The sequence below is a fragment of the Triturus cristatus genome, chromosome 8 (genome assembly GCF_964204655.1).
Source record: "Triturus cristatus chromosome 8, aTriCri1.1, whole genome shotgun sequence".
Classification (NCBI taxonomy): Eukaryota; Metazoa; Chordata; class Amphibia; order Caudata; family Salamandridae; genus Triturus; species Triturus cristatus.
Genome location: NC_140591.1, coordinates 198,081,886 through 198,106,412, shown reverse-complemented (window position 1 = coordinate 198,106,412; position 24,527 = coordinate 198,081,886). Strand labels below are relative to the sequence as shown.

General features: G+C 45.0%; 1 protein-coding gene across 2 annotated transcripts in view; it reads right to left on the bottom strand.

Annotated features, from left to right (window-relative positions):
- Positions 1 to 6,622: 6,622 nt before the first annotated feature.
- RCAN1 (regulator of calcineurin 1) overlaps positions 6,623 to 24,527 on the bottom strand; it is a 311,716-nt gene continuing 293,811 nt past the window's right edge. For both annotated transcript variants that reach the window (XM_085621329.1, XM_085621330.1), the window contains exons 2-4: positions 18,313 to 18,486; positions 13,407 to 13,566; positions 6,623 to 8,357 (exon numbers count right to left, since the gene is read on the bottom strand). In XM_085621329.1, coding sequence (XP_085477455.1) covers positions 8,188 to 8,357; positions 13,407 to 13,566; positions 18,313 to 18,486 — 504 coding nt within the window. In that variant the 3' untranslated portion in view covers positions 6,623 to 8,187. The remainder of the gene's footprint in view (positions 8,358 to 13,406; positions 13,567 to 18,312; positions 18,487 to 24,527) is intronic.

Here is a 24,527-nt window from a genome sequence, read left to right as displayed (position 1 = left end):
CAGGAAGTCCATCAGAGGTAGGAGGAGTCGCGTCATGAGGGCCAGGACAGTGATAAGGAAAAGGGATAGCGGATCTAAAATGATAAGGAATAAAGGGAATTAAACTGAGCCTGGGCACCGCTCTTCTTTTATGAGGGGTAATAGAAAGAGCTCCAGAGTGGCATTCTTTAGTTTGTCTAATGAAGATCCCACCTGTAATGGATGGTTTTCCTATTTTTAGGTCTCGCCTAGCGAAAGCAGTGCATGCACTGACCTCGCTATTGCGAGTACCTTTTGGAATCGATTCTGTGAAGGGCTTGCCTGCACGCGTCTGCATGGACAAACATGGCTGCTCTTGCCATTTGTCCATAGCAGACAGCATGCGCGTGTCCGTAATCCGTAGAGACTGTGGACAGCCCGACGCCATTTTGCATTTTAGTGTGCTAGCAACGAAAATGCTTTTTTCTGTACGGCGTGTGAGTGCATGCCCCCCCCCGGACCCTCCCCCTGACACTCTGTCCCTCCTCTCCCCGATCCCTGACTCTGATACTCTCTGTCAGGTGCCCGCTTTTTGCTATACGGCGTGTGAGTGCACACCCCCCTGGACCCTCCCCCTGACCCTCCGTCCCTCTTCTCACCGATCCCTGCCTCCAACACTCTCTGTCCAGTGCCTGACAGTGTTTGTGAGTGTTAATGCACAACCCCTGTGCCCTCCTCCTGGTGTGCACACCCCCGGGCCCTCATCCTGCGCACCCCGGACGCTCTACCTGACCCTCCGTCACTCCTCTCTCCCCGATCCCTGCCTCTTTCCTGTCAGCTCACTTCCTGCAGCTCGGGGTTATTTCTGGTGCAGGCTGTGTATGTGCGGAGCTGGGCGGCTCTTCTGAGTGCGTGTGCACCAGCAGGCAGGGTGCGTGTGCTGCAGGTGGGGTATGCGTGTGCTGCAGGTAGGCCGTGCAAGCAGGGGCGGGGTGCAGTGTGCACGCATGGGCTCATGGTACCCCTGGGCATTGCTCCCATGTTGGGGGGGTTGAGGGGCACGAGGGCCATCACAGAGCTGGGGGCGGGGCTGTGGTGCCCCTCGTGCATGCACACTGCTCGATGTGTCCCTCGAGACCGAGCGGGGAAAGGGGTGGGTGGGGCATACCTCGTGCACTGTGTGAGGGGGCGGGGTCCTGGAACACAACATAAGACCCCTCACACACAAAATCACTGAAGGCTCGCTTGCACGTGGAGCTGTGGGCCTTCACTCTTGGAAAAGGGGTGGGGGGGTGAGCTTCACTCGTGACAGCTGGAGGGCTTCACTCTTGTCACAAGAGGTGGGCTTCACTCTTGTGACAGATGGAAGGCTGTGGGCTTCACTCTTGTGACAGATGGAGGGCTGTGGGCTTCACTCGTGTGACAGCTGGAGGGCTGTAGGCTTCACTCTTACTAGGGACAAAGTTGTGCAAAGAGTATTTTTTTCACAAGCGCAAGATCTGTGGTGCGTAAATTGACAGGGTCTGCCTTTTCATAAGCCCAATTTAAAATGTGATAGGGCACCAAGTACCCCTGCCCGGTAAGCGAGCATGCAATAATGAAGGTGAATTAAAAGTGATAATGTAAGTCGCGAATGGCTTCGCGACTCAGGTCAATATTGGAATTCATTGCAAATCACAACAAGCATTGAAAATGCAATAGGTCTCGCCTTAAATTAAGTTAAAGCCATTTGCTTTGCTAATGGTATTGTATAGCAAAGTAAATGGCTTTAACTTAATTCAAGGCGAGATCTATTGCATTTCTAATGCGTATTAAAGTTTAGTGCTTAACTTGAGCCGGTGGTTTCCGGTGGTGGACACCAGCACTTATGTGTCAACACCAGGACTTATGACAGTCTGCCACATGGTGGCGTAGTATATCTAATTTAGAGATGAGGACAACAACACTTGTTTATTAATTAAATATACAGTACAAATGACTACCACCTGCCGACCAAGCTATTCTTATAGCATTAAAGCAATGGAATAGTCCGAACTGTCACACTTGTGGGATGGTTAGTAGCTGTGTTGGTACTGCAATAGACAGCACTGTCACGGGCAATAGGTACTGCAAGCTGCAGTTGCCTCTTGACGAGGGCCCTGGCACTTATCTTTTTAACAAATTAAGCACTGACTAGGTTGGTCTAGCCACAGGACCTTGCTGTTACATTTAGGGCAAAAATGGAAGGGCATTAACCCATCTCCCCAGGAGTCATTCACATACGACAAGGACTGAAAACCTCCAGTTTGGGTCCTTTCTGAAGTGGTCGATGGAAGTACGTTTCCTCTTGTCCCATAAAAGATGACTCCTGTCCCTGGAGGTAACCAATTGTCTTCTGTGACAGAGCGGTGATGGAGCTCGGAAGAGCATGCCCGAGGCTGATGGTGGAAAGATACATAATCCAAGGGGATGAATGACGGAACCCCGCATGCATTTACCACAAATGCCTTTACAATGCAGTCTCTATCCCGACTGCCATGTTACCATGCAAGTGGGTACAACGACTTGTCTTAGGGGGTGATGGTCTATGGATAGTACAACTTACAATTCCTTACTTAAAATCCAACACTGGTCCAACAATGCGCCCTCTAAAGCAAGTAGTTGTAACGACTTGCGGGGTAAAGGAACGGGTGGTAACATCGCAGACGGGGTAGTGACTCTATTGTAAAGGCAGATAGTGGTAACAATTGCGTGATAAAGGATATTTCCCAATCCAAGGTGGAGTCTTTGTGTATTTTTTGTTTCAGTAAGGGATCACGTCAGGGGAATACAACTCGCAGCTCCTGAGCCTGACACAAGATGGCAAAAGTCAGCACAGCATGTGATCTAAAGCCGCACTTGCTGCAAACTGGCTCAAACCAACTTAAAGCAGATCAAACTAGGTTCATTCTTCTATTGCGTTCCCAAGATATTATGCCAGATTAGGCTTTAACCTGTCAAATTAATTTTTCGTTTCTGTTGCCGGACGGTCATTAGATTTGTGTCCCTTAAGTGTGCCAGAATTGTGTGTGCAGTCAGGTCCTGTCTTCTTCATCATGAAATTATAAACAACATAATTCTGATTACTTTGGGATGCAATCAATTGACAATGATCCCATCGAAAAATAATATTAATTTAATTTTATTGTACTTGGAGAGCGCAACAATCATCCCAGGGGATATCACGCCGCTGGGAGAGCTAAAAACCTGTTTTAAAGATGTTTGGTTACCAGAGACATCAGCAAATGGATCCTAAAATGCATTCTGCAAGTCGTCAGCAATTAAGTCCCAAAAATATCCACGTTTTCAGCTTCTTCATAAACCTCAAATGGTCGTCAGTGAGGCGAAGAGCTAAAGGAAGTTCATTCCAATGAGCAGCCGCCAAATATTAGAAGGAGCAGCACCCCCTGCTCTGGCCTTCTTTATGCATCTGGTTTTAGCCAGAGCGTGGTTGCAGGACCTCAAGTTTCGTGAGGGAACATAAAATTAGATTTTGTCCTGCAGGATTCCGGGTCCAAGTCTATGTAAGGCTCCATGCGTATAGCACAGTAATTTAAACGTGGCCCTTAGGCGCATAGGTAGCCAATGAAGCTCCTTCAAGTACTCTGCTGCCGAGCTGTACTTATTTTTGTTGCAAACTAGCTTGTCTGCAGCATTCTGAGTTACCTGCCGTCGAGGGAATAAGTAGTCAGCCATGCCAACTTAGACGCTTTCCTATAGTTCCGTTTGCTGGTCAGTAAGGCCTGGGTAATGGTCTTTCTCCAGTTCAATGGGATCCAAATCAAAAGTCTCCTTAGTAGTTATAGCATGGCAAAACATTTCCCACACCGTACTCGATTTTGCATGGTTAGAGAATTGTCCACCAGGAAATCCCACATTTTTTCAACCAGTTTGGGCTTGGGAGTGGTACTTAGTGACAGGGGCCACAAGGTGTGCTTCTCCGAAAAGCAGTATCTCAGACTTCTCTGCATTTAGTTTCAGACAGTGATCTGTCATCCAATTCACCGTTTCTGAGAGGCAGTTAATCAGGTTGCTCCTAGTGTACGCATATCTTTCTTCAATGGCTAACAGCAGCTGCGTGTCATCCGCATGGGAGCAGATATTAGAACCCCATTTCTTACCAATTTTGGCCAATGAAGAGACATAAACATTACCAAGAGTTGGACTAAAGGAGGTTCCTTGAGGGACACCACAGTTGATTGTTCTTGGGTTGGAAGAAAAGGAGGCCATTTTGACTTTTTGGGTTCTATGATATAAAAAGGAAGTAAACCATTGAAGAGTTTTAGAGTGTAGTCCATTTTCATTTAGAATGTTCAACAGGAGGCCATGAGATTCGTATCCAAAGCCGTCGACAACTCCAAAAGGATTAGAGCGGCAGCTTTACCCTGGTCCACCAGAAGTATGATGTCAACTAATATTGCTAGTAAGGTAGCCTCCGTGCTGCTCATAGCCCTAAAACTTGTCTGTGAAGGATCCAGGAGCTCGTTAGTCTCTAGAAAGTCGACCAATTGTTTGTTGACTCACCTCTCCAAAACTTTAGACAGATAAGGAAGTTGAGAAATGGGTCGGTAGTTCGAAAGATTAGAGACTTCGGTGCCTGCTTTTTTTATGAGCGGCTTGTTTCCATGAGTCCGGGAACACAGCAGAGTGATTGATTAAGGATTTGAGTTACACAGGGGCATGGGACCGGTGTTAGACAAGAAAAAATAAAGTGTGGGCACGGGTCAAGCAAAGATCCTGATTTGACCTCTGTCATTGCCTTCGCTACTTCCTCTTCGGTAAAAGGAACAAAGTTTCCTAAGTGCGAACATGCTTCGGAGTGGGGATCTAAAGTTTCCCAATCCGTATCTCTAATGTAGGTTGGGTTATGAATGCAAAGTAGATCTGGGATTTTTTTCACAAAGAAAAAGTTGCTAACTTTATCTGCCGAAGGGGTCAGTGCATGGGATGTGGTAGCTGGTGTACAAAGTTCCTTCATAACATATAAATCTTTGAAGCCATCAACTTAAAACAATCCATCCTTGGCTGGAGATGTATGGACACTCAATCACCAGTTTTCCTAAACTGTGAAGTTGAGTTTCATCCTATCAGCTGTGGCAAACCATTCCCAAGTGTGCATTAAGTTTTAGCAACATGAAAATAAGGCTGTATCAAAACTCTCTGCAGGGGAATACTTCTAAACCTGGATGATCATGAAGAAAGATAACAGATACCCTGATCAATGAATCTATTGGATCTACACCCAAATAAACAGTTATAGAAGACATCCAAAGCATAACTCTTACTTGAAAAGATGTATCCCAAAAGGAATTATGACTGGCCCTATAGCTGGTCATTATTTTGGGACAATGCCCTCTGGTTAATGTTATAAACCAATACCACTGTTTGTAATAAGGATGAATTTCAATCCCACAAGAGATGCACATTAGTGCGGGGGCGGCTCCTCCTTTAGGGTGGAGGAGCATTGCCCCACTGCTTTCTTGCAGTGTGAGAAGCAGAAACATAAAATGGTATTTTGAATACCAATTTATGTTTCTGCTTCTCGTGCTGCGAGAAAGCAGTATGGTATGCTTGGTTGGGGGCGGGCGGGTAGGGGAGAAGTGGCTGCCCAATGTTATGGGCCGTAACTGTTTCGTCGACCCTTTGCGGCCGACCAAACCAGTCATGCGCACTCTGGATTTTCTCTATGTAGGCTGTATAAAGCCTACATAGAGAAAATGTCCTCACTACAGGCGCCCGGCCGGGCGCCGTCTCACCAATCACAATGCTGCCATTTCCGCGTTGTGATTGGCTATGGGGAGGGGAGGGAAGATGCCTGCTTCCTGACGCGGGACTCGGTCAGGAGCGGAGGCGGCGCGGGACCCAGTAAGTGAAGTTTTCTTAATTTAATTTTCAAATCCGCTCGCGCGTACCCCCAGCCGCGAAGCATGCGAGCCGCGACGGCATTCGTGACCCATTACCACAGATGATCGAGCTGGTGCAGGGTGAACCATAATGGCAGAAACACTGAATAAACAACAAAAAAAATATGCATGTCATTTCTCTAGTATTTTTATAAAATGATGACATGGTTTATGGAAATGTAGACACATTAGGAAATGTGTTTTTGTGACAGTAGATGCTCCCACCTGTGGCCCCATGCCCCCTTCTCGGTCACTGCAATTCTCATAAAATACATGGAAAATATAAATGACATGTAACAATCTGCTTGCAGCTTGTAGTGCTGCAGGCGCACATATTTTGCACACTACCATCTAGTGTTGTGTGCCAATGAAGCAAGTAGTTTTTCTTCTAAATAGAGGAGATTAATTTGTTTTTTAGCCATTCCAAATGTACAATATTTTGCTTACTCCAGAGCTAGTCATAACCAAAGCACAGAAGAGTCATGTTTGGTGCCTTTCACCGGGACGTCTTATGTGTTTCAGAGCCAGTTTCTTGGGACAGAATTACTTGACAAACTGCAAATCTACTTCTAACAAAGTAGTAATTCGTTCTCTGATTTTAGAACTTGCTAATTAGGGAAAAGTGTTCACCTGAAATTATAGTAGCCACATACATCCAACGTATACTGCAGTTAACACCTGTCAGATGTACATGCAATCCTTCTGCAGCAAACTCATTCATAATAACGAGCAGACACAACATGTTGGATTGAATATTTACTTTGATAAGTTAGAAAACAACCTAAATTATTGTTAGAAACTCCAGTTTCAAATGGATGTATAGAAACATTTCAAGTGTTACTGTATGTAATCTCGCCATTGTTTGTTCTGTAAACATGGTAGAAAGGGGGAGGAGCACAGCATTTCACCATTGTCTTTGCAACAACAATACCCAAACAGTGGAGTACGTAAAGCTTGTGATCACTTAGAAAAGACACAACCCTCATATTCGCAGAGCATGCACCGGTGCTGGGCGTCTGTAGCTTCGAACATCATACCCTGGTGTAAGTTTGAGAACGCTCAGCTTGAATACAAACAGAGCAAACATACTGTAGACACGGGTATGTAAAAACACAAACACACAGATTCAGATACTGCGAGAGTCCCATCTGAAATCAATGGGGAAAGGCACTGCATCAGCTCCAAATGTACTATACCACATATCACCCATTTCACAGTTTGTCCATATCGCAAAATATTTAACCGTAACAGCTATAACACATGGGTCTGCGTTTGGGACATGATATACTGACCACTGACAAAGCACGTAGTTGCGGCCATGCAGGCGATACCCCTCCTTCTGAGTGTAGAACACAATATGCTGATCACTTGAAACCATACAATGTCGTGTGCATGCGAACTCTGCCTCACCTTCATCCTTCTCTTCAATTACTACCTTTACCCGAGCCAAAAAACCTGTCCTCTAGATATATTACAACTCATGTGAGAAGACCAAAATTATACATTCATTATGCTAATAAAGCTTAAATACAGGAGTGGATGCATTTGTAAATTTGCCCATGGGCTTATTGGATCAGAGAGTAAAAAGAGAAAGCATGGCACATTACAATTCTTCGAATAAGGTACTTCTTTTCCTAGCTTGGTACCTTGACAAATCATTGGTGTCAATGCAGAAGCTACTATGTTATTCCAATAGTCCCATAGTTCGAAAGCATATCACCCGATACACAGTATGTTGCAAAAGTACTGGTGAACTTCAATCTGCATGCAAAAACAATGTTAACAAAAGTAAAACTGCTAATACAGTTTCCATGTCCCTAGCTCACTATTTCTTCATTGCACCTGCAATGCACTTGTACATGGTGAAAATCAAACCAACCTTCTTCCGCTACACGTGCAGTTAAACGCATGTACACAGAGGACACCAGACAGAAATACTGCACCTATTGTATAGCGACAAGTTCTACTTGATCTCCTTTCTAACAAATATCCTACAGGTACTGGGAAAAGAAAGCAAGCAAAGAAAACAAAATTCTGTAACGCTCTCATCTATTTGTTCCCCAATGTCCTTGTCCAGTTATCATGGTGAGTGTGTCGTCCAGGCAAGGCCACTTTGGGACCCAAGCTGTCCACCGGCGAGCAGCGCGTAGAAACAAACAGGTCACCTCCTGTCAATTTACTCTGCCGCCTGACGTTCTCGGAAAATTCTGCCACTTCCACATCTGCCACCACAGTGGTGAGCTGCCGTTCCCACAGTAAAAATTTCCTTGAGAACCATGACTCAAAATGCTTGGAAGTCAATCCCAGCTCAACTCAGATGAATCGGGGTGTACTCGGGTCTCCGTGTTTGGGTGATCTTTGGCTTGGGTTTCTTTGTGCCGTCTTCCTCCTCATGTTCTACTTCGGTTTCGCTCTCGCATACGTGAACGACCACACTGGGCGTGGTGTCGGTTGCTGCATGCAACTCATACTTCCCTCCTAGAAATCAAGTAACAGGAAATACCTGGTTCAAAACCCTGTTCTTAATTCAAAAGTAGTCGTGTCAGCATCACATTTTAAACATTTCACTGCAACAGTGCACTCCACAATGTTTCATGAGTATTTCAACCATGTATTGATACTTGGGAAAATACTAGTGAACTGATTTTAGTGATTCATGGAAGTATGAGCATAGTACCTAATGCATGCATAACTTCTGAATTCAACGTACTCTTTTTTTGTATTAACATACATTTCTGTGAGTTATGGCAGTAATTTACTTAACTTGTAAACTGCCTGCATAACTGTATTTGACTCATAGAAACAATGGGTATGTTTGCCCCAATCTATACCACTTGCCCCTAACCAGTGAACTTGCACATGTTCCAGTACAAAGTGAAAAATGTAAACTGTGAACTTAGAAGACACATTTCTTCATGGGCAACATTTGGAATTTCTTCCTAACAATTGCCCAGTGTATTTCAGCTCATTCCATGAACCCCATTAGGTTATTAGGCACACAGTAACAGTGTTCACCAAGGAGCATCAAGTTGCAGTCCTAGACGGTGCGCCTGATTACGCAGTCCCCAGGGCAGGCACAAATTTGCACTCGAGGAAGCGCGTTCACGAAATACAGACTGATTATTTCAAACTGCGTGTATGGCTTTCAGTGCGGATGGAACCAATTCAATTGAAATAAAGGGGCAGGGATTCGTCCACAGGCTGTTGTGCTGTGTGACTGTGGAGACATGTCTGATAAGTCCCTGGGACCTCCATGTCAACAAAATTGCAAGGTGCCAAATGTGCCCCGCATAAGTGGTAATAAAGTGACTGCAGACTCTTGTGTGAAAACTGGGTGCAAATATGCCCCATTTGTCTAAGTTGTGCAGCAGAACTAGATAAGGTAAGCTCTCGGGGCATCAAAACCTGTCTAGCAAAAGTGCTGCTTAATTTAAATGAATAATGTAAAACAACTGGCACTGTTTTACATGGCACAATGACAACCTGGCCTCTTCTTGCCCACCTCCACTCGGAGTAGGGCTGTAAGCTTCACAACTGGATTTGGTTAGGAATAACTTCACCCAGTTTGTTAGAGCTGGTGTGTGTTTTTTCCTCTGCACGTCATTGGCCCTGCTTGTCAGCACCGGTTCCTGTGATAGTTTGCCACTAGGTGGCGCTGCTTGATTTAAAGTCGAGGACGACGGCAGTGTTTTTGTCAACTCGATATACTACGTGCAGTCAGGCCCGGTTCTAGAGGGTGAGCCAGACCCACCAAAGGAAACCCGGGCCCACCCAAGGCCATTCTGAACTGAAAAACAAGCGTTTTTCACCTTCATGTTTCCGTGTGCTCTCCCTTATCGTTTCTGTTAATGATTAACACCTTTGACACAGGAAACTTTCCAGCCTGGGGAGAGGTGTGAAGTCAGCAGAGTTTATTAGCTGCTGTGATGCACAAATGACATGGGTATCCTGAAAACTGAATTATGATTCTGGGCTTGTTGCATTGCATTTTTAAACTTCAATGCTTTGCAAAGAAAAAAGCTGCCAAAGTTTTTTTTAAAACATGAACAAATGTCAAGTGGCTCTGTATGGCAGGAGAAACGTTTCTGCTGCTGCACATGGCCGGGAGCATGCTGCAGTCTTAAAGTTCTGCATCTTAAAGATTTAACAAGCAGCGCCCCTCCCCTTCCCCAAAGCCGGAAGAACATCATAGAAAGCGGCTCTCTGGGCGCTGATTATTGTGTTAAAATGTCAAATGCGGACAGATGCCAATACCAGACGTCAGGTCGAATAAATGCTTTGTTGTTTTTGGCCAGCGCCACTCACCTCCAGGGCCCACCCGTGCTTCTTTACGGCCCTCCCACAGAACAAACCCTAGAGCCGGGTCTGCGTGCAGTGCTCTGCACATTATTTTCTGTGAGTTCGTAACAGATTCTCTTCCTCAAGCTGCGTGCAGCCGTGACTCAGGATAGCCACTGGAGTAGATCCACGTGCCACTCATGCAGGCCGCTCTGAAATTTGGACCAAGCTGATATACTTCACGTATGTGTTTCGGCTTTTGTGTTACGCTTAATACACGATATAACGGCACCAGCATATTACTCAGGGGCAGAGGTGCAACTAGAGCCAAATTTCAAGGGAGGGGGGGGCCTAAGAAAAAATTTCGGGGGGGCTGATTGATTCTTCAAGCAAAAGGCAGAGTCGAGCTGCAGGGGCTCTAAGAAGGGGTGAAAAACATCAAAGCCTCATTAACAAGCAAAATGTCTTTTTAAGACCTGTGAAGTACTCGGGTGCGGCTGTGCGGGGGGGGGGGGGCTGCCTCTGCCCGGGCTGACACACACGGGGGGGAGGGGGGGTGGTGCTGAAGCCCTTTGAGTCCAATGGGCGTTGCGCGCCTGCTCAGGGGCAGCCGCAAACGCTGGCAGCATGTGTTGGCGCTTTAACGTCCACCCTGTTGTTTTTGCCTCACATCACTGCTCAGGGAGACGATATCTGCCATACATCTTTCAATTGCTGGCTCCATAAGCGGATAGAAATGTGAAGAGCCAATGAGCTGTTTTGCCATGGTCTCGACTAGGGGTGGGCGGAATTTGCGGAATTAACCTTCGCAAATTATCGCGAGAATGTTTAAAATTATCGCAAACAAGCAGAAATATCGCGAAGATGCGGAAGTTTTTTTCCGGCATGTTCGCGAGATTTTCTGCATGGTTGCGGGTCGCCAACTTACCCATGTGGTTGCTTGCGGGCGCGCCCATCTTGTTTTGAGTTGTTCTCGCGGTGCATGATCGCGAGAAGAAAGACGTGATCGCGCGACGCATGACGTCACTGCGGGCGCGAACTGTCGCGAGACAGCGCAAATGGCTAAAAACAATACAACATCTCATGGAGAACGCGACCGGATCAAGAAAACTTGTCGGCGAACGCAGGGATTCAGGTAAGGCGATCGCGCGCGCGCGAGAATGTATCATTTTACAGCGCGAGCAAGAAACAAATTATCGCCAAGCTGCGGAAACCGGAATTTTTGACATTTTCGCGCTCTCCGCGGAACGCAAAAATGTCAAATTATCGCAATTTCCGCGAACGGAACGAAATTTTTGCCCAGGCCTAGTCTCGACGCCACTTAGGCGAGGGCGGAGAGAGCTACAGGGTTTGAGTCGGATTCAGACTCATATAAAGGATCACATTGAAATATTTCTGTTTTATGCACACTTTATAGTGCTTGGATAATAAACAATAGCTTATTTCTAGCCGACACAAATTGCATTATGCCAGTGGATGTTTTTGCGAGTATTCCCGAACAGTGGGCCCTCCTCCGTAACGCTTGTGCTGGGATAAGAAGGGTATTTCTTGGCATAATGTAGGCCCTCGTGGAGCAAAGCTAACTCTTGTTTATTTAATCGTTGAACTGGCCTACTGTTCAGAGTTGTTATTATATATTTTAGATAGTCTTAAAGTAGCAATGACTATTGGCTTTAACAGTGTGTTCTTATTGCTGCTTTTACAAGGAATAATTTTGTAGAACCATGTACACTTAATTCTATGATTACAATGCTCTCCTGACGCCTGGGTCTGTTTTATGTGCCTCTGCAAGCCACATTGGAAAGCGGTTGCCTGGTGTCACAAGTGTTTGTGAGGGCGGGCCGGAGTATGGGGAGAGCACCGTGCTGGTAGAGGCTGCAGGGGCCGCCTAGTGTAAGCGGGCCCCTGTTTCTGGGGATGCCCTTGGCTCTTTGCCACCAAGGCGAGCCTGGGAAGGACTGCTGAGCCAGATAATGGCCTGCTAGACACAAGCATGTGGGGGAGGCACAGCTCCAGGGCCTTGGGGAAGATGGTGTCAAGGGGTGCAGTGAGGGCTTTCATTCAGGCTGGTGGGGGAGGGGGAAACAGGGTTCACAAAGACACTGGGTAGACCATTATGAGTCAGAGACCCACATGGGGCCAGTGCGGCTCGAGGGCCTGCGGATGCGGAAGCCCACCTGGTTGGTGCAGCCAGGTGGTGGATGAAGCGACAATGCACGCAGAAGAGGCGGGCAGGGGGCTGGAGACACTAGCGGGAGGATGACGGATCCAAGTCATTGGTCAGAGGAACTAGGGGCATCTACGATAGCGTTCCCTACGCAATACCCCAACTGAACTACCCACTTTGTGGGGTAGGGTGTTACATGGTGTGACGTATGATGTTATGTCCGGTCCCATGGTGTCTGCCGCGAATGCTGGGGTGGATGAGTTGGACTGGTGTATAAGGGCTGGAATGAGTGGGATGATGAAGAGCACGCGGACGTGGTTGTGAGGCTGCCAGGGGTGCGAGGCTTGTGGGGAAGTAGTGCAATGGGCATGTCTTTTGCTACAGTGGGGTACACCTCTCTGATCTGGGGCAATGCTCATCATGTGCTGGAGGTGAGGGACCTACTGGGAGATTTGAATGAGAAGTTTGGTGATGAGTGAGTGTAAGGTCGCTGTTTTGCGGTGTTTTTGGGGTGGGACAGTAAAACACCCTCCGGGGTTTTCCTGGGTGGCAGTAGTTGGGGTTGGGGGGTGGAGAGTCAGATGTGGGCATATCCACCCCTCGGGAGAGAAAAAGACTGGGAATGGAAGGAGGTATTGAAAGGTGAAAGGAGGAGTGACGCAAGATGATGTGCTGAGGTGAAAGCTGGAGTTGAAGAGAGACTGGTGGGAAGAAAGGGTTTACGTTTAAAGATGTTTTGATATTATGATAAAATGTTGTAGTGTTTAAATGTATGCAATGCTGTCCAAATAAATGGCCTTTTACACATCATGGAGTGCTGTGCCCGCTTACCTCGCGAGGGGCTGCAGCTCTTATTTTGGGCAAAAACTCCTAGCAAGCGGGTGGCCCGCATGCTGGGGACCCAACACCACGTCTATAACAGCCTTGGGAAAATCTCCTGCAGACACTCGTGCACCCACCCACCACTCTCTACAATAAAATACATCTTACAGGCTCCAGTTAGAGAACTAACACAGACAGAAACATCAGTCACAGAATGCTAAACATGGCTAAAGGTAGAAAGTAATGAGAATCTTGCTTACCAGGCCCCATCTTTGATATGGCGTACAAAAGATCATAGTTTACTACTGGCGTGGCGTCTTCGGCTTGTTTCCATCCCACAGGTGGCGAGGCGGGAGGTGAAATCAAAAACTGTTTGTCTGGATTCGGTGGAGCCAGTCGGGAACTTCCTATGTGCAGCGTCTGCTAGGAAAAAACCAATGTGGATTAGTATTTAAAAAACATAAAATAAAAATGCACGTGAAACTTTGGGTTCGCAAATATATAATTACAGAAATCTGACACAAGGTGGCAGTATATACCAAAAGCAAGAATGTGTTCTTTTTTTGGCTAATCGCATTACTGTTGCTTAGGAGTTAACCCAATATGTTCTCCGTACGGCGCCGACAAGAAACGGGTGAACTTCTCAGTTATTTAAAGGAGCGAGACAATGAGCACACAGTTACACCGCACTTCGTTTTACTTATCGCAGACACTGTCCTATAGCATAAAGTCATCTGTAAACAAAAGAAAATTAGATCCAAGTATACGCCAATGTGAAATATATCTTATAATCATCCTAGCAACAGTGAGCTGGAGAGTTGAAAAAGCCGCGGGACAATTAGGCATGGTTGGGAAAATAGCAAAAAAGGAAGAAAAAAAATCACCACAAAAATACAGTCAATAAGTGGAAAGAAAAACACTCCGAAGTGGATCCTTCGTTAAAGCTAATTAATATGGTTGCAGAGCCAGTTACAAAAGGTTTCTGTGGGAACTCGTCGGTAGCACGTGCGATTTGGATACATAAATTGCATACTGGGACTGATCATTCGTGAGTATCAGTTTAAATGTTTTTCAGCTAATACAATTTCCTGCATATACTTCTGGACACATACAGGCCATCCTCAAAAAAATGCTCTAAATAGACAAGGCAGGCACCATTTCCAAATGGTCAACTGGGACCTCCCAGAGAGCACAAAACAACTTTCCTCTTTTAATTGCAAGATAAACATATATATTTGATTGTTCTAAATCCACATGTTCTAACTGAGGGTTGTCCAGGGTCGGTGCACCAGCAGCAGGTCTGTGCCATATTTTCTGGATACCCACATGAGCTAAATATAGAATAGTGTAACCTAAAACGGAGCCCCTTACATAGTATTCGGAAAACGTGGCACGGATAAGCCCATGGTGGGTAAACGCGGACTACCATACCCTACTTGGATCCAGAAGAAATCAATTACAATTGGCCGAATGGGATGTACTGCCAGAAGGGACGGAAAGGTTTCACTATCCTAGCAAACTTAAAGCTAGTGAACGGATTTGACTCTTCAGGTCTGGCCTAGGCAGTGCTAGCTGTTCTGCGAGTCTGTTTCCCCCAAAAATGAAATCACATGTACACATTGGGGCAGCCCTCTCCATCCACTAGTCTGTTCAAGAGCCATTCACATCCTGCGGCTGCCTACCGCAGCACACAGGTCCGCCCACACCGTCTATGTACCTTACACTGATTATGTCACAACCGTCTGAAAAGGAGCACACTTTAGTGCCAGGGCTGCTTTTCCACTACTTCATATTTATATGTCTGCCAGATTATATTTGTATATTGTATATATTTGCAAATACATGCTTGCCAAGGCCAGACCTATTTGCTTTGCCAATGCTTGTTTATTTTTAAGCTCTTTTGATTGACATAAAACTCAGCAGACACAATGAAGCTAAATTCGCAAAAGAACTACCCATATTGATAGTTATTCAAATATCAGAAGATACCACCCAAGTATGTCGTGTCTTGACACAGGACCACCACGGCCCACACTCAGTGAACGCGATGAGCTGACAAATCATGTGCCGTGACAGATCAAGGTATCTGTTCCAAACACTGTAAACACCTTAGTGTCCATCAACAACCTCTGCTGATTGAATCTAGTCTTCCATTAGGCAGACCTGGAATCAGTACCTTCCTCTCATAACCTGCTGCGCCCACCCACCATAACAGTTTGTGGTAGCAACAAACATCAAAATTAAACATCATCAAATGTACCACCAAAGTTTACAAAAATGTGACTAAAAGGTTCCAAGGATGCCTTTCAAACTTCATGTCCTCGCTTTATGTCTGACGTATGTGCCAATGACGACTGCGGGCATATGACGGGGTACAGCGTAAGTGCCTCCCTGACGCTGTCCAGATTTAGATGACGCTCTCCGCCTTGTAGGGACTTGTTCTCCGTCAGGCGAGCACGGTGAGGCCATTTGCACCGTAATGGTAATAGCTATGTACACTTATTTTAAGTAACCATAATTACCAACATAATTACAGTTTTGCGCGTAATGCTCTCCTTTCTCTGTCACAAAATGTTGAAGTCAAAGCCCACAAGCCCAGGAAGGTCTGGCATTACCGAATGGGGTCACGGAGACTCGCGTGTAATTACGGAGAGTAAAAACACCCTGGCGCAAGTAACATTGTGGAAGAATTCGGTGTGTTTTTGCACACCATTGACACCCTGCAACACAGGAATGAGCGTAATTTGTGCTCAACTCTTTCTCTGCACTAGTACTGGTGCACATTGTGTTTGTTCCAGTTTTAGTACTACCATCGGAGAAAATGTAATCAGTTCTCCAAATGTAAAGAGTGCACGTTAGACATTCTGGGATTATGGACAGCAAGATATAAACCACAATCGCTGAATTATTAAATATGTGCTTAACCAAGCTCCAGGTGATATTTTGTATCCAACAAACATACATGCTGAAAATGAAAGGGCGGACAACTACAGCATACATCTGGGGCAAAACCCACCGTGCAGGAGCAAAGGAGAGGCAAACGTATACACTTGGGGCATCAACCCCAGTGAAAGAGCAAAACTAGAGTTATTGGGTAAGCGGACTCTGCGCCCGATTCACAAACATTTTCTGTGCTCCTTAGTGGAACACACGTGTGTCATAAAATAATTACAGATAATAATTTTGATATTCTGATTAACACAATTACATTTTGTTTCATTTTAGGATTATAAACAGCACTTCCAACAAAAACTGTCAATTTCTCACAGTTGCAAATTGATAAGACGGAAAACTAGGTGTTACCAGTGGAGGTGGTCGTGCGCCATCCGGTGACCACCCAAAACCTTTTGGTGTATTTGTAAACACTTTGCAGGGGGTTTAGGAACTGGAGGGCTGGGATAAGAGGGTTGTTCGTGGGACAAAATATTTTCATTGGGGAAAAAAGATAAATGTGCGCGTATAGGAGTAAAGCTGGAGGGTACATTTCTGCCCGGACCTTCTTTCGTTGCTGCAGACAGGGACGAGGATAGGTTGTATGGCGTGGCGGGGTATGCCCCCTAATTAGAGATTTTAAAAAATCCATGTGACAGAACATCAAAAATAAAATATTTACAGTTAAGTAATTCCAGATTTTCTCATCCTAACTACATATATATGCACCTATGCAGCACATATATCATCAAGGGATGTAGAGTTAGGAATAGTAAATCTATACTTCTCTATATGCACGTACCTCTCGATATTTTATCCCTCGATATCAGTATGCCATGATATTGCTATGCAGTAGTACAATACCTCTCCGCCATCAGTAGGTCCCTATCTAGGGCAGGCTGAAGCCGAGGCAGGCATATGTACAACTGTATATGGCAATTATCAACAAGGGGGAGGGATAACAGAGCAACATCATAGACAACAAAAGCCAGTCTCGGATCGACCGTGCCATTCAGAACTCTAGCGGTGGAAACAGAATTGTGCGGATACTTAGCGCATATGTTGTTTTGTGGATCTACGCCCAACCTGTCTCGTGTCCTTGCTTGCATACAAACATACACCCTGATCTGTCCTCAGGGAAAAACACCTCAGAAATGAACACCTTGCCCTCAAGCAGATGCCAAATGTAGGTCTGCAAAGGCAGAATACACGCCAGATGCGAAGGCTAATCTGAGACAACGTAAAGGAGTTTCATTAGGATTCCTTGTATTTACCCTATGAGGATCGCCGAATGATTTTCCCACCTGGACCTATGACGTTCATCCAGGCCCTAGGGCTGCACAGGACAGTATGTGTCCCACCAGGTGCGGTACCTCTGCGGAGGCGGAGAGGCATCGCCCCACGGCTTTAAAGCAGTGCAAAGAGAAAAATAGAAAGTTAATAACGGAACGTTATAATCATTTTATCTTGAGGAATGCAGTAGCACTGCAGCCAGGTTGTTACGGCGGGGTGGAGCGGGCAGGGCTACCTTGACGCAGAGGGATGGGGAATGGTGGCTGCACCTTAGGTGCGTATGCTGGTTTTGCTGGCCCTGTTGGGCCGGCCAAACCACTGTGTGCACTTTGCATGTTCTCCACAGGCTGTATTGTACAGCCTAGGTGGAGAACATGCCCAGGCTCCCAGTCCCTCTCTATGCGCTGAAGCACAGCCCTCAGACCAATCACAACGTTGTTTGTCAGGCAGCGTTGTGATTGGTCAGGGGATTCTGGGAGACTGTATACTTCCTGGTTACTGCTGGAGGAGAGGGGGCAGCTGGCAACGGCAACCACCAGGTAAGTTTTTTCTTTTTCAATTCCTACCCCCATCTTCCACCACGCCTTGCCACCGTTCCTAGCCAGCACCCACTTTGTCCTACTAACAAAGGCATCTGAATGCCTTTTACATGGTCTATTCTTCCCTCTGGTCTCCATCTTATGCACTGCACAATGTTCTCAGGCCTCCATTCACAGGGTTCCTTTTGTGCAAGACACATCATATGGAATTACTTAAGGTAGATCTTTCCAAGAGGGTCTATGGCTTTTCTGAAGCATGGCCTCCACACCTGAGCAATGGGGTTGCGCCTATAACTTGTACATAAGGCATTACAAGCAGTCAAACAAGATTACCAGAAAAGTAACGAAACCCTAAAGAGAGGAACCACAACACGCGTCCAAGCGCTATTCTGCTAAAACCCACCTGAGCAAAATACAGTTTCATTTCCTTGCCTAGAAATTCGGTTTTGTGCAGCTGGATTCGGGCCTCGGCGGCGGAGAGCGGGTTGCTGAAATTGATGCGGACACGCTTGAAGCTCTTGAAATACTGGAAGGTGGCGTCTTCATCAAACATTCGAAACAGAGATTCAAATTTGGCCTGGAGAGAAAAAAAATAGTAAATTAAGAAGCAGCTCTATCCTTTTACTGTCAAAATAGGTACAAAATTTAAAATCCCAAGCAGTTGATATATTTGCAGTCTCTAGATTTTCAGTTTACTTATGTTATAATCATTAGAATGAAAGTTATATCTAACATTCTGTTGAATCCATGCATGTGTGTTACAAGTAGAATACAATCCTAATGTTTGCATTACTGTTTGATATCCTAAATGTAGCCAACTTCCTGTATCTCTGTATGAGAAGTCATATGATTGGTCAAACTGGGCCAAGAGGCAGATTCCTTTGTGCAGGGTTAGCACGTGGTGAGGCACCGCCACGTCTGATGGCATCACGATGGGCAGTGCACGTTCTACTTTTAAAAGGATACAACAGATCCTGGTGGGAGGGGAGGGAAGTAGTCCCTTCAGCAGATACCACCCCAAGATGTACACAAAAGCAAAAGGAAGTGAAAACAGTTACCCACATATAGATTTTATAAAAGTCTACTGCATTTTTGAGAAATATTAAATATTTTCCAATTCTAAAACATCCTACTGTTGTTTTAGACACAGATTCTAAATGTAGGGCTGTCAAAAGTACGTGCCAACAGACTTGAGCCTATTTCAAGAGTACATTTTTATCATAGGCTTTCGGCAAATATTGCTGACCTCTGCTCTGATTAAAGCTCCTGGATAGCCACTTACTATCTACAATATGTGCAGCCAGATAGACTTCCAGAGATTTCGAATTATTAGACGAACATGATGGGCACCACAACCGGAGACACGAAAAGTACATTTTCAAGATTTGGGGAGTAACCTTAGAATGGAAGATCTACAAATTCAAGATAGAAAGTACTCAAAGTCTTGTTAAGAAACATGTAGGTTTTACACTGGGATAATTTTTTACCAGCCAATTAGATTGGGACCCCTCGGTCCATTCCATTATGGTCCAGGCACACTTTTTGCCAAATCTGGACTGAAAGCAAGGGATTTTCTAAGGTGAATTCAGTCCATTTGGTTTGAACATGCCAAACCCATACAAATAGAGACTAGTCAATGTGATTTTCCAATGGCTGTGCAGTGTTGCGGCCTTTAAAGAACATAGTTGGGGTTTTGCAAAAAAAAACATCCGCTTTGTTAAAATGTTGTTCTTCAGAGAATTTACCAATGCCAAGATTATCACTCAAATCCTGGATACCCTATCGGGTGATAAGGTGTGCTTTATAAATCCAGATTGATTAATTGATTCAGGATGGAAAGCAAAATGCAGCGATAAGGTGGTGCTTGAGGGCAATTTTCCCACAGCGCACAAAAGAGCACTTTGTCTACACAGCATAAAGAACGTGCATCAAAAGCTATTGGCAGATAGTCTCTTATGAATATACATTAAAGTATAGAGGCTCTAATTTGATTTAAAATATACTAGGAACTACATTCAGGAAACGAAAGACACAGGAAACCACAGTCTCTCAATTTAGTGTCAGTCAAATGACGGTAGCCATCTATTTCCTCTTTCGGGTGGAAAACAGCTGGGTTTTTCTGCACAGTGGAAATGGTGCTAATTTCACAAAACAAGTCTGAAATATGTTTCTAGGTTTCCACATACGCACGGGGGCAGACAACAGACCTGGCCTGTTGGTAACACAGTCGTGACCAGCACTGAGACGTTCAATCACTTGTACTTGGTGACAACACCACAAGACTTGGAAATAGCTTCAGTTCTGAGTTTGTCTTATCTCCCTGTTCTTCACCCTAACTCTACCTGACACTGATACGATAGAACTAAATATATGTGATATGGGTATCATATACCCACATTTCCCTGACAACCCATACGCACGTTGAGAATGAAAAATGCATTCTGGGCTGAACCAATTATGCAAATTGAGTAGTGCCTTGTTCGTACTAGAAATCACGGAAATTGGTTTTCCAAATGGGGAGCTCTGGGGGGCAATAATTATTAAGTTTTCTTTTTAATGTTGGTGTTCATGAAGTGCAGACCTGGCCAACAGTGCAGCGGAGCGCTTAGCATAGAGCATAACATAGGTACCGCAGAATGACTCGACATAGTAAGGGTACAGCAATGGGATCCCAACAACAGTCACATCTACCAGTGCCGACCTTGGGGGACACCAGAAGGCAGAAGTCAGAGAGAGGGTTGGAGAACTTCAGCTGTAGATCCAGATGCAGTCCATACAATGGATGGAGGAGGGAAGAGCCGCGGACGCAGCATTTAGTCTGGTGGATGCAGCTAAACCGGTGAGTCTTAATGGTTTTTCAGAGCGATGGATCATTTGGCTTGAGGGATCTGGTTAGATGGCCGGGGAGCCAAGCAGGAGAAGGCCTGGGTTATGGTCTTGCTTTTCTTTGTTTTTGGAATTTCAAGTATGGGTCAAAATGTGCCCCTTGCGATTCTTGTCCCTTCTGTGGTCTGTACTTTGTTCTTTAGATACAGATATGTTGTGTTGCATTGGCAATGGGTAACTGTGTGGCTGATGCTTCTCTTCTCACTCTGGCTTCAATTTTCTTAGCGACCAACCATAGGAAAGAAGGGGATATGCCCAATGCCTACAATTTGAAAAAGCAAACACAATAATCTGTGTATCGTGCTAGATAATCCAATGTCAAGTTGTGTTTGAGTCCAAATCTTTGGCACAAAAGTCCTAGAGTTTCATGAATAATACATGACTCAGGCAAGTGGCATAGGTACTTATCGTACGCATATAGTCACTGCCACCAGTGTAGGTCACCAATGTATGGTCAGGTGAAGGTCGATTACAAAGGCTACCAGGAGAAAGTGCATGACACAGAACAGTAATTGCTGAGCAAATGTGACGATGTAAACATGTAATTTGCAAAACACGAAAAGTAATGTTAAGATTATCGATATGGCATTCATAAATTAGCTGTTATTGTCAAGAAATTGAGGGGAGGCTAGACATGGGAATGCTCACATGCCATCCCAAACTGGTCACTGTGAATCCACATTTGGAAATCTGGACATCACTGATATAGAGGCTGAATTTGCAGATTTCTTCCTTGTTGAGGATTAACAAAATCCAAAGAAGTACACCGTGGAAACAGATACAAATTGTAAGTTTTCATATATGCTCCTTCTGCTTCACAAACTTGAAGAATATCCCGTCCGACTTACTACAAGTGCATTATATCCTACGGCACGTCGGTGCCACACAAGCGACCCATCTGCCAAACTGTAAATCAGGTCCTTGATTCTTGTAAAGCTTTATGATAATTTGTGTAGTTTCCAAACTTATTACAGTGTAAAATGTCATCACTGTGATGCATTTCACATGCAATAAGTGACATTTAAGTCTGGAAACTTATGCAATTTCGAATTTGTGAAGCATGATTTGGAAATTATTTTTCTAAATGCAACATGTTCGACAGAAGGAGCAGGAGGTGCTGGTATTTATGAGGATATGTTACAGTAGATGCTGGACTCAAGAAATCAATAGGTTGTCTATAGATGACAGTTTCCAAATTGCCTAAACACCCATTAGGTACACTTAAATAGGGTTATTTTTTTATTGAATACTTCAAGTCTCAACAGTAGCTTAAATTTAACAAGCAGTGGCAAAGGCAATAAGTCTCGCCATTGGGACCTAGAGGCTTTGACAGCCCTTTTTGACGATGCTGAACTGCAGTGGTAAAAGGCAATTGTTTTATCTGCGCTGTTTAGTATGGCAAAAAACAAAAGCCACGATAATGCAGCTGCTGTTGGTGGTAGCGTCATTCTGTAGGCCCATGAATACACCATTATGTGTGTGCCTAAAGAACGCCACAGACACCATTTTGTTTACTGACCAATCAACAACAGTGGGCGCAACTTTCATTAAAACAAATAAATATATATATATATATATACGCCTGGTTTCGGCGTGTTTCCTTCAGGCGTCCTTATCGCCGGTGGTGCCGAGTTGCCAGTGCTTTGCCGCAAGCTGTAATAAATATTTAAAACGCTTCCCGTCTTGGTCCACAGAAAACCTCAGCACTCTAATGATAGCTGCCAATTATTTGTATTCTCATTGCAGAGTTAAACTAACGCCAACGCGTTTCGGTGCTGCCTTGCACCGTTGATCACGTTTACAACAAACATTTTTATACTTTTTTTCCCTCTTTTCTTTTTTGTTGTCAGTGAGTGTACTCACTAAACATCAAAATAAACAGAGGACTGCACTCTCCTTTCTTAGTTTGGCAGCCATATTGGAACATTGTTATGCTCATAGAGACACAACACTGTGCGTTCAACTGTTACGGTATAACCAACACAGAATTACAGTGATTTCAAATTATCAAATAATGGTATCATATTTACTATATATGATCAAAATAAAGTACGTCACATTGCAATACATTATCTTCAATAATATCAACCCGTAGCTAATGTATTTACCTAATACATTAATTCAAGTCAATTTAGTTCCATAGCGGCACTAAGTCTGAAGGGGTCAACTCGTTAAAGATGCTTTTTAACACAATTAATGCAAACATTTAAAGCATTTCATTGCCGGTTGGATAAGTGAATAGTCTACGTGTCCAAGTCAATAAAGATCTGACTGCAGTATGATAACACAATTACTTCATGATTCCCCGCAAGTGGGCATGCGCCTCGATTCTTACTGCGGCCCTTATGGGCTTCACCTTATTATGGTCATAAAGAAGTTACCCTTGAACCATAGACTACATGGTGCTTCACTATGTTCTCCTGCCAATTCTGTAAATCTTTGTGGAAATAAGACTGCTCTCCACTAAGCTGCATTCCCCTATCAGGAACTCATTTTCTGCTTCATTAGGTTGGTTGTCCTCCTGCAGCAGGGTGGCTTCTATACCAAGCACATTTCTCCACACCATAAGGTTTACCACAACAACGTTCTTGCTGGTTTCATGAAGCCTGTGCAGAGAGTAGGCTTGTAAGGTGTGTATATGTGTACTCAGCCCACAAACTCAGAGCAGTTTATGGTGCTTAACGGAGAAAGAGCGCCCCTCTGGAAATCCCTGAATACAGACATCTACAGAGGTGCTCTTGGCCCTCGCAGCCTAAAATGAGTCCTCTGGTCTTTCAGGAGAAAAGTGCGATGATCCTCCCTAATTGGTAACACAGAAAGTATTTGTTACCACCAGCAGCGACAAGCCGCACTCTGGGTACCAGTGTCCGGAAGCTTAGGTTCTTGACTTTTTCTGAAAAGGCAGTTCCCCCAAAAGAGGAGCGATCCCCGTGTTTTTAGGCCTACGCTTCTTTTCAGGTCAGAAAGAGGGGTCTCCAGTTCAATAAGCTTCAGTTCAGCCTCCACACTTGCACCATTTCCCATCACAGGCCGAAGGAGCAAAGGATTCGTCCTTGGTGGAAGTTCTTAGATACATTTGATTCCAAAGCCCCTGGAAATGGACTCAACCTAAGTGGGTGCTTCTATGAATATTAACCATGTCAGGTGAGCTGGAGAGCTCGGTGGCACGCCACATGGCAAGGTGGCAGAACGCCAATCCAAGTATCCCCGGTGCATGCTTCGAGATCAACTCTCTAGGAGTCCTAGTGCCGTTTCATGTAGTTCAGAAGCGCCAAAGGCATCCCTTCCCAGTTTATTCAAAGGAAATGGGGCTTTGGCCGAGTCGAGGCGGGCTAGCAAGACCCTGCCCCTGCCAACTCAAAGGCAAATCAGTGCACTTGTTTCACTGTGCCATGTTTGTGGAAAGAACCATGTTTGCAAGCCTTCAACAACGCTATAGTAGCATTCACTCTATGAATCGCAACTCAAATAAAATAACTTGTTAGTCTCATCAATTTGTGATCACAGATATTTTAGGAGATAAAACATTTGGTGACTCCATATCTCACTCTAGTCTCTTAAAAAATAACCAAATTACTCCAGTCTCTGGAAAACTAACCCCAGACGGCTCGTCTGACTATACACAACAAAGCCTATCCGTACACTTGTGAAAGGTTCTCACAGCAGACCCAACCCACAAGCAAAACTGTGTGGGCACAGCATCGCCAGAAGCGCAGAGGCCTATGGGAAATA